Consider the following 11,311-nt stretch of genomic DNA (forward strand, 5'->3'; position numbering starts at 1 on the left):
GTATTAATTTTTAACTTTTCATCTACTTATTATTATTATTATTATTATTATTATTATTATACTTCTATTTACAAGTAATACATAAATTGTTAAGGCACTTTAAAAGACTTAAGACTTTAACTGATCTAAAATTTTAAAACTTTTCTCTAATAATAAGTGAAGAGTTATTCTATTTTTAAATTGTAGTAATGCTTAAGCAATAAAACATTATTTACTTTGAGAGATCTTATTTTTAAAATAATGTTTAGACTTTAGACACTTTATGGACTTTGAGATATTATAAGTACAACTAATAGAGACTTTGACAAAATTTGGAAGTAAATTACAATTTCTTCTATTGTTACAAAGTTTGAAAGCAAATTACAATGTTTCTAGTATTAATTAAAAATATAATTCAAATTCAAATTAAATTTAATATCGGTTATAACCAATAACCGACTTACAACAAAATGTCTAACCGGAACCGACCCGAACACCGTTAATTTTAGTTATCGATTAACCGATAACCGACCGGTTCCGATTTGATTCTCAGTTAATCGAATAATCGAAAACCGTTTACCCACCCCTACTTCCCACCAAACAAATACTCCTGTTCATCCATGTTTTTTTCTTTCTACTAGTATACTTGTAAGAGTTAAAACCAAAATTGGCCTCCCAATATAGGAGCCAAAATAAGTTAAAAAGAAATGAATAATACAACACCACACACGCTACTAAAGTTTTGTAATATTATTCTATAAATGTATAAAGTCTTGAATGGTGTATTAGGCATAGATTAGGGATAGAGAACGAACACGAGAGATTGTAGAATTGATACTTTGATGATTTTCATTACTGCATAGACTACCCTTTAAATAGGGTTGATACATGTAAATTATGGTATGATATCAATCAAATATCAGTCTTGCTATTCTATTCTTGGTGTAATATTGTGGAGCATAATTGGTGTTATTCTTTGATATCTTTTCCTTTCTTAACACTCCCCCTCAAGTTGAGTGGTGGGATCTCCAAAGCTCAACTTGCCAAGTATGGTCACGAGGCTTCTTGAATTGACGGCTTTGGTGAGGATGTCGGCTAACTGTTCTTCGGACCGGACAAATGGTAGTTCCACAATTCCACTTTCCAATTTTTCTTTGATGAAGTGTCTGTCGACTTCCACGTGCTTGGTTCTATCATGCTGTACTGGATTCTCGGAAATGCAGATTGTTGCCTTGTTGTCGCAGTATAGTTGACTCTTGTCTTGTGTGAGTCCAATCTCGTCCATCAACCTCCTAAGCCATAAGATCTCCATCAACCCACTTCTTATTCCTCAGAACTCAGCTTCCGCGCTTGATAATGCCACCACTTTTTGTTTCTTGCTCCTCCATGTTACCAGATTTCCTTCTACAAATGTGAAGTACCCTGCGGTTGACTTCCGATCAATTGGATTACTTGCCCAATCGGCATCAGTAAACCCATAAATTCCTCAGTGTTCATTCTTTCTGAACATTATTCCATGTCCAACTGTTCCTTTGAGGTACCGCACGATCCTCAACGCAGCTTCATAGTGGTCTTTTTGTGGTCGGTGCATGAATTGACTTACTACTCCTACTGCATATGCAATGTCTGGTCTAGTGTGAGAGAGATAAATGAGTTTCCCTACCAGTCGCTGGTACTTTCCTTGGTCTGCTAATTCAGTTTCATCAGAGATCTGTAGCCCGTGGTTCACTAAGATTGGTGTATCGGCTGGTTTGCAATCAATCAAGCCTGTCTCCGCTAGAATGTCGAGGGTGTATTTCTTCTGTCGTAAGAAGATTCCGCCTTCAGACCGCAGTACTTCTATTCCCAAGAAGTATTTAAGGTTTCCCAAGTCTTTCATTTCGAATTATTGGAATAAGCTCCTCTTAGCCTCTATATCTCTTCTGTATCGTCTCCCGTGATAATCATATCATCTACATAGATAATCAGGCATGTGATTTTGTCATCTCGCCTTTTCACGAACAAGGTATGATCGGAGTTGCTCTGCCAAAATCCGTACTTGGTCATGGCTTCTTTGAATCTTCCAAACCAAACCCTCGGAGATTGTTTGAGCCCATAGAGTGTTTTCTTTAGGCGGCATCCTTCCCCTTTTGCAAATCCTTCCGAGAATCCCGGGGGTGCTTCCATGTACACTTCTCTTTTCAGCTCCCCATGTAGAAATGCGTTTGTTACATCAAATTGGTGAAGTGGCCAGTTCCTGTTGGTAGCAACTGAGAGTAGCACTCGAATGGTATTCAATTTTGCTACAGGTGAGAACGTCTCATCGTAGTCAACTCCGTAAGTCTGAGTGTAGCCCTTGGCGACTAATCGCACCTTGTACCTCTCTATAGAACCATCTGGCCTTCGTTTGATAGTGAACACCCACTTGCATCCAACTACTTTTTTTCCGTCTGGGATTTTGCATTTCTCCCATGTACCGTTTCTTTCTAAGGCTCCCATCTCTTTCATCATTGCCTCTCGCCAGTGTTTGTATCTACAAGCCTCTTCCACAGTACACGGGATCTCCTCTTCTTCATATAGGGCGGCCTCGAATGCGTGCGCCATCTCTGAGAGGTGTCCCCTCGCCAGGTTCACGACGGAGTATTTGGCTTTCTTGCCGATGAATTCGGGGCTATATCGTTTTGGCGGAACTCCTCTATTGGCTCTTGGTGGAAGTTTGTATCCTCCAAGTTCTTCACTAATTTGTTCTTCCAACAAATCACAAATTTCTGGATCATTCTGCGAGTCTGCTTCGGGCTCATTATCTGTCTCTGGGTTAGTTTCACCAAGTATAGCCAAATTATCAATACTAGGCGGAGTTTCAGAGACACTTACAGGAGATTCCAATAGGGGATCGTCTTGGATAGTGTCACTGTTTGGTGCGGGTTGTATTTCTTTTTCATCTTCTGTTGGGCTTTGTTAGAGAAGGTTTGTTGGGATTTCATAGGTTGGTGTCTGGCTTAGTGGATCACTATGGCTCTCCCCCTGTCCACTAAGCTGGCTAAAGAAATAGTCGGTTTCAAGGAAGTCGCAATTCATGGTGGTGAATAAGCGATTAGTTTTAGGGTCGAAGCACCTATATCCCTTTTGTGAGTTCCCATAACCCACGAAGACGCATTTGATAGCACATGGAGAGAGCTTATTTCGCTCTTGTTTGGGAATGTGAACAAAAACTGAGCATCTGAATACTCGAGGCTGTAAGGTTAGAGGTAACGGTATGTGGGCTAGGGTCGAGAGGACCTCTAGTGGGGTTTAAAGGTCCAGAGTCCTGGAGGGTAAGCGGTTTGTTAGATAGACAGATGCGACGACAGCTTCAGGCCAGAAGTGTCTGGGGGTTTTAGACTTAATGAGCATGGCTCGAGCCATTTCTAAAAGAGTACGGTTCTTTCTTTCTGATACGCCATTTTGTTCTGGTGTATATGGGCATGTGGTTTGGTGAACAAGACCATTTTTATGGCAAAAGGTTTTCATCTGTGAATTGACAAATTCTCCCCCATTGTCGGAACGAAGGACTTTTATGTTTTTCTGAAATTGGGTTTTAACTAGTGCATGGAAGTGACTAAAATGTTCAAAAACCTCATTCTTTTGTTTCATAAAATAGACCCAGGTCATACGAGTGCAATCGTCTATAAAGAGGAGAAAGTATTTGAATCCTTGTCCCCCCACAGTCGGAGAAGGACCCTGATGTGTAATTTTCGAGCTTTTATATTAGTGGATTAAGAACACAAAAGTTTAATAAAGTAGCTCTAATATTACAATCTATCTGCAAGAGTACAGAGTCGACTGTAGTACTTCGAGTGTCGAACCACAGGGAGGCGTATGTTATTTAACAAGAATTGACAAAATTAATAAACTAAATTTACAACTAAGGTACGAAGATGGAGAAAGATGTCACTCCAAGTTGCTCACGAGGCTTGTATTATTCTACACCTTTAACAATGAAACATACGAAGGGATTAAAACATCAACCTAATCGCGTGCACTGAACATGTTTGCGACGTATAATTCACAGTCAGCTGAACACTTGTTCCATGAATTAATTTTCAATGATATTAAATTCCTGCGGAAGCGCGGGAATAAAAGATCATCTACTATAGTCACCTACTTAATCCACTATAAAATTATCCTCTGAACAATTCTAATTCGATAGCAATCCAACAATCAATCACTCCTAAACTATGTTAAAGAGACAATAGCAAAGGAATTAACATCACTACGTTATTAGCCAAAAACATAGTGAATAAATATTGAGCACATTGATGGACACAAACATATGATTTCAATGGTGTGAAAACATCCATACAAGCCTAGATTACAACTTGGAGCAACAAAGGAAGCTTAGCCTAAACACATGGTGAATTTGCAATTAAAACCGTAGGATTCAAGCTCTTGATGAGTGGAGTTGGGATTTGGAGTCGGATCGTCGGAGAGTAGGCCGGACCTTCCTCCTCTCTTTCTCTCCTTTCTCTTTCCATCCGTCCACTCCCTCTCTCTCTCTCCAATCCCCTTTTCTCCTCACTTTCTCCTTTGAACCGTCCCCCAAAAAAACGTCACTTTCCCCTCTCTCTATTAAAAAAACGTCTCTCTCACACACTCTCTCTCCCCCTTTATTTTCATTCTCCTCTGCCCCTTTCCTCCTTCTTTTCTTGTCACGTCCCATCCGTTTCCTTTACTCTGTTTACAAACCGCCACAAAACTGCAATATTGCAGTTAAAATGAACTACCCGGCCGGGTGGTATTTTTCAACTGAAAAATCACCCGGCCGGGTGACATGAAATCGACCCCTCCTGGACTTCCCATGCCTCGCAAAAATCACCCGGCCGGGTGAATTATTGGGCATGAAATTAACCCGGTCGGGTGGCCACTTTTGACAGCTTTCTGCACGGCTTTTCACCCTCCGAGCTTCCTTCTTTGTTTCACCATTTACTCCTCTTCCTACACCATAAAACACACTTTTGCAAGCATCAAACTATATAAATCATGTAAAGTTATGGGAATAACAATGTAAATTTGATTCACATCAAATACCCCCAAACTTATTTACTTGCTCGTCCTCGGGCAAGATCATATAAAATACAACACTTTGAAGCTCAACTCACAAAAGTTTTTTCAAAAGAGTGAATCACATAGAGACATGAATGACAAAATCTAAACCTCCAACAATTCCAATCAAGATTTCCCACTGTCATGAACCATCACTCATCAACCTAGAACTTCAAGTCAAGGTGCATGTCAAAGTAAGTCCAAGCATAGGATCATACAACTCAAACCGTCATCATTGACTCATCAAGCATTACTTATCACATAGACTCGCGGATTTCAAATCAAACTTCTTTAACTCTACCAGGCTATTTACAAAACATCCACAGTGCATCAACAATAAGGTCCAAGGTCTTTATTAAAGGTTGTAATGGGGTTAGGGATGAGGTAGGATAAATATGGATAGTGAGCTCAAAAGCTACACATTTGAGTGCCAAATTCTTCCCTCCTACAACTTCCTTCCAAAGATCAAACAACAAAATATTACAACCAAATTCTCACTCCCCCAAACTTGAGATCAAATCTAGACAAGATTACATATTACACAAATAGAAGCTCTTACTTTATTTCACAACTTTTTTTTTCTTTCATTTCCCTTTTTTTCTTTTCTAAATAAGACCTCGACTCTTGCAAATTTGGAGGTCGTCTTTTTCTTTCTTTTTGTTTCTTTTTTTTTCTCTAAGAACTTCATTCTTTTCACCTATACATTACATCAAGTCTAAAAATGTCTACACTTTACAATTCACCACCCAACACTCAAAACTCAAATCACCAAAGCTCAAACTTGTTTTTAGCACCCAAATAGTAGCGAGGTCCATTGATGAGGCTAAAATGAGGCTTATTTAAGTGACTAAGTGATTGACTAAGCGTTTACACAAATAATAGGGAATTAAGCTCAAAGTGGCTTCTAGGGGATCATGTGTAGGACTAGGCATGTGATCATTTGGCCATAGAGTTCATCCTAGTGCCTTATCCTCCCATATCATTGACACAAATGAATACAAGCGGTTCACTCGATAAAGCAAATCAATCCAAGATAATCTCCACAAGACATGTAATTTTCATACTCTCCTCAACTCAAGAAATCGATTATAATCACAACATGCTCTTTCAAATAAATCATGCACAAATTCCATCCATCCTAAGCTTCAAAGATCAAGTAAGATCAAGCAAGATTTCTTAACCAGAAAGCCGAAGATAAAGCGTGCACCCGTCAATTACATGATTCAAAACACGTTAGCATATAATACACCCAGGAAACATGAATAAAAATCATTGAAACTCAAACAACCCCCCCAAACTTAAATGCTTCATTGTCCTCAATGCATGCAAAGAAGAACATAAAAAGTAAAGGGATAGAGGACTCCCCCAAACTTGGCATGATATCCATAGTGCATTCGGGTGGGAGGGTGGGTGTATATTCCTTTGTAGGTGTACTCTTTCAGAAGCTCCAATGTAATTGTTATCTCCATGTTGCTCCTACACAGAAAACAAAAAAAAATAAAACATAAAAAAATAATACTCAATTCATAAAATACATTGAAGGAAAGAATTGAGTAAACAAAACCCTCGATTTATTAAGAGAAAATAAAAATAAACTAAAAACTCATTGGGTTGCCTCCCAACTAGCGCCTTTGTTTAAAGTCGTTGGCTCGACTTAGCCTTCTAGCTACAACTCTGAAACAAGAAAATAAAATGTTAGAAAACTATACAAAAATAAAAACAAAAGACTCCTAAATTAAATAACCAGTTGCCTCCCCGGCAACGGCGCAAAACTTGATGTGTAATTTTCGAGCTTTTATATTAGTGGATTAAGAACACAAAAGTTTAATAAAGTAGCTCTAATATTACAATCTATCTGCAAGAGTACAGAGTCGACTGTAGTACTTCGAGTGTCGAACCACAGGGAGGCGTAGGTTATTTAACAAGAATTGACAAAATTAATAAACTAAATTTACAACTAAGGTACGAATATGGAGAAAGATGTCACTCCAAGTTGCTCACGAGGCTTGTATTATTCTACACCTTTAACAATGAAACATACGAAGGGATTAAAACATCAACCTAATCGCGTGCACTGAACATGTTTGCGACGTATAATTCACAGTCAGCTGAACACTTGTTCCATGAATTAATTTTCAATGATATTAAATTCCTGCGAAAGCGCGGAAATAAAAGATCATCTACTATAGTCACCTACTTAATCCACTATCAAATTATCCTCTGAACAATTCTAATTCGATAGCAATCCAACAATCAATCACTCCTAAACTATGTTAAAGAGACAATAGCAAAAGAATTAACATCACTACGTTATTAGCCAAAAACATAGTGAATAAATATTGAGCACATTGATGGACACAAACATATGATTTCAATGGTGTGAAAACATCCATACAAGCCTAGATTACAACTTGGAGCAACAAAGGAAGCTTAGCCTAAACACATGGTGAATTTGCAATTAAAACCGTAGGATTCAAGCTCTTGATGAGTGGAGTTGGGATTTGGAGTCGGATCGTCGGAGAGTAGGCCGGACCTTCCTCCTCTCTTTCTCTCCTTTCTCTTTCCAGCCGTCCACTCCCTCTCTCTCTCCAATCCCCTTTTCTCCTCACTTTCTCCTTTGAACCGTCCCCCAAAAAAACGTCACTTTCCCCTCTCTCTATTAAAAAAACGTCTCTCTCACACACTCTCTCTCCCCCTTTATTTTCATTTTCATCTGCCCCTTTCCTCCTTCTTTTCTTGTCACGTCCCATCCGTTTCCTTTACTCTGTTTACAAACCGCCACAAAACTGCAATATTGCAGTTAAAATGAACTACCCGGCCGGGTGACATGAAATCGACCCCTCCTGGACTTCCCATGCCTCGCAAAAATCACCCGGCCGGGTGAATTATTGGGCATGAAATTAACCCGGCCGGGTGGCCACTTTTGACAGCTTTCTGCACGGCTTTTCACCCTCCGAGCTTCCTTCTTTGTTTCACCATTTACTCCTCTTCCTACACCATAAAACACACTTTTGCAAGCATCAAACTATATAAATCATGTAAAGTTATGAGAATAACAATGTAAATTTGATTCACATCAGACCCCACACATCAGAATGGACTAGTGAAAATAGGGAATCAACACGAGTATTGTTTGATTTATATGAATGTCTACGGCTCTTGGCCAACGCACGGGTTTCACAATACATATCTTGACTGAATTTAGGAAAGAGGATTTTTAAATAACCCGTAGAAGGATGTCCCAAGCGTCGATGCCAGAGCCAGGCCTCTCTATCAGTAGTCCCGTGGGTTAGTAGAGCAGTTCCTCGTTGTGTAATTTCATCCACGTAATACAGCCTGTCCCGTTCAGTGCCACGTCCAATAATTTCCCCTGTCCTGATATCCTGTAACAGACAGAAGTTCGGTTGCATCAGTAAAGTACAATTTAATTCCTTTGTTACATGACTGATTGACAACAATTTATGTGACATGGACGGAACATATAAGCAGTTAGATAACGTCAGAGCGGATGAAATTGTGATTGTTCCTGCTCCTTCAACAGGTGTAAACTCGCCACTGGCTGTTTGGATATGACTTTTCGGTGCCCTATGCATATTAGATATATCAGAGATGTCATAGGTAATAGTGTCAGTGGCTCCGCAGTCAAAAATCCACTTATCATTTTTCTTTTCAGATGAGACGTTTAAGGCATAAGATTCGGGTAAACTGTCAAGTATTTGGAACTGATTTTTACAAAGTATAGAGGCTATTTCAGAATTTTCAGCAACTGTCGGGGGTTTATTTGGGAATTTCTGAAGTGGGGTGGCTATTTTGCAATTTCTGGGAACTTTAGGGTTTCCTTGCAAATTTCGGGGTCTAATCTGCAATATACCTGGATCTGGGGGGTCAGGATAAGATTTAAGGAAAGGGTAAGGGTTTGAGAATAAATTCTCAAACCCTAATTTACCATGTAATTGTTCCGCCTCCATTTCTTTCTCGGCAGTTCCCGAATTCGCGACTCCTCTGGCGATGGTTGCTACGCCGGTTGTCATCTCCTCCGTTTCTGGGTTGCCGCCTCGGTTGTAAGCGGCTCCCGAGTTGCTCCCGATGGTGGTGCCCGGTTCACCTTTGCCTATCGCCGTCGCTGCTCGGCCGGTTCCTCTAAATGAGGCTGGTGGCGGTGGTTTGATTTTCTTTTCTTGCCACCATTCTGGGTAGCCGTGGATTTCAAAGCATGTTTCCCTGCTGTGTTTCTTCTTCCCACAATGTGAACATACGAGCCTTGATTTGTCTTCTTCAGGCCGTTTGTTCCATCCACCGCCACTACCGCCGCCGCTCCGTTGAGGATGGCTTCGATGCTGCCATTGATGAGTTACTGCCAGGCCTGCCCCGACTCCTTGTGTACCGGAGTCCTCTGTCTGGAGAATGCTTGACCGGACGTCTTCTCGTCGGAGGATGGCATAGGCTGCCTCGGCTGAGGGAAGTGGTTCTGTCCTGAGAATCTCCTTCTTGGTGTTCTCGTATTTGCTGTTTAGGGCTACTAGTAATTGAAATAGCCTCTGTTCTTGCTTTTCTGTGTTGTATATGTCGATGTCCTCTGCATACTTCATTGGATTCGGATGTCGCCGATCTATGGAGATCCATATGTCGTTTAATCTGGTCCAGATCTCCTCTAGTGATTCCTCCTTCTGTTTTAATGTGATTGTCTTTGCATACAGTTCGTATACTTGAATTTTGTCGCTCCCGCTGGCATAGGTGACCTCGATGCTCACCAATATGTCTCTGGCCGTAGGTTCCACATTCTGGGTTAACCATGTGAACACACAATGGTCGGCTTATTGCCATTTTCCGAACGCTTGGTCGGTTTTGGCCGGGGGGTGGGACTCCAGTGATGTGAGACATCATCCCCCTTCCGCCATTCGCCGCTTTCATGAGGATAGACCATTGGGGGGTAATTGTCACCATTTAGCTTCTCTGCAATAACCAATGGTGAGGAATCAAGTCTGTAGGTTTCTGGTGGTGATTCTGGAGGCTTGGTGGTAATTATTTGGTTTTGATTTTGCGCGATACTTGTACGCATGAACTCGGCAAACATTCGAGCGAATTGCTCTGTTTCCGTTGGTTTTGGTGGGTCGTCGTTGTCTGACATGTTTTTGTTTCTGCAGGATCTGCCGGGTTTTGGCTAAAGGGTTGAGATTGGTCCGAGACAGTGATGAGACTACTCTGAGTCTCACCCATGCTCTAATACCATCTTGAATGGTGTATTAGGCATAGATTAGGGATAGGGAACGAACAAGAGAGATTGTAGAATTGATACTTTGATGATTTTCATTACTGCATAGACTACCCTTTAAATAGGGTTGATACATGTATAATTATGGTATGATATTAATCAAATATCAATCTTGCTATTCTATTCTTAGTGTAATATTGTGGAGTATAATTGGTGTTATTCTTTGATATCTTTTCCTTTCTTAACATATAGTTCAATAGTATAATATACTACTCTGTTCGTCACTTTATTCTATAAATGTATAAAGTTCAATAGTATAATATACTACTCTGTTCGTCACTTTATAGTTGAGTCGTACTTTTTTTAACTGTCTCATTATATTTATGTCATTTTTTAAAGCAAAAAACAACTCATTTTTTTCTCTTTTACTCATTATGTCTTACTTTATCCTCTCTTCATCTTTATGTATTTTCTTTCTAACTTTATGTTCCTTTCACTTTTAACACAAATTTTAAATTCCATACTGAAAAAACGCTTTCATTACAGAGGGACGAAGGGAATATGAAATGCGTAATATTACCCATAAAGAAAATACTACTCTCCCGTTCCTGAAAAATATGAACATTTAGTTCGATACGAGTTTTAATATATATTTCGTAAAATAAGATAGAGATAGGTAACGGCCTCCGAGCTCTCCAGATAGAGATAGAGATAGAGATAGAGATAGAGATAGATATAGAAAGAATAATTAAAATATTGATAATAGAGAATAAGTCTCACCTTATTAAAAATTGAAAATTCATACTTTTCGTCCGAACTAAATGAGTCAAAACTTTTGGGTACGAAAATTAAGAAACTGTGTTAAAAATAGAAGAGAAAAATAAAATTGAAAAGATAAAGAAAGAATAAAACATGTGATTGAACAAAATAAAAGTGATTATATATTTTATATTTTTATTAAAAAAATGAAAAAAAAACTCAATTTGGTCGAAACAAAAAGAAAGAGAGTATTAAAATAAGGACAAAAGAGGTTAGAGAGTGTGGGCTGCAGCTGTGGGT

The 11,311-nt window shown here is 39.4% G+C and overlaps 1 protein-coding gene across 1 annotated transcript; it reads right to left on the minus strand.

Moving 5' to 3' along the window:
* Positions 1-1,465: 1,465 nt before the first annotated feature.
* On the minus strand, positions 1,466-1,858 carry LOC121808907 (uncharacterized mitochondrial protein AtMg00810-like). The gene has a single exon (XM_042209468.1). It carries the CDS (start codon positions 1,856-1,858, stop codon positions 1,466-1,468), a length of 393 nt encoding a protein of 130 aa, XP_042065402.1.
* Between the last annotated feature and the right edge of the window lie 9,453 nt (positions 1,859-11,311).

The sequence above is a fragment of the Salvia splendens genome, chromosome 6 (assembly GCF_004379255.2).
Source record: "Salvia splendens isolate huo1 chromosome 6, SspV2, whole genome shotgun sequence".
In the NCBI taxonomy this organism is placed as follows: Eukaryota; Viridiplantae; Streptophyta; class Magnoliopsida; order Lamiales; family Lamiaceae; genus Salvia; species Salvia splendens.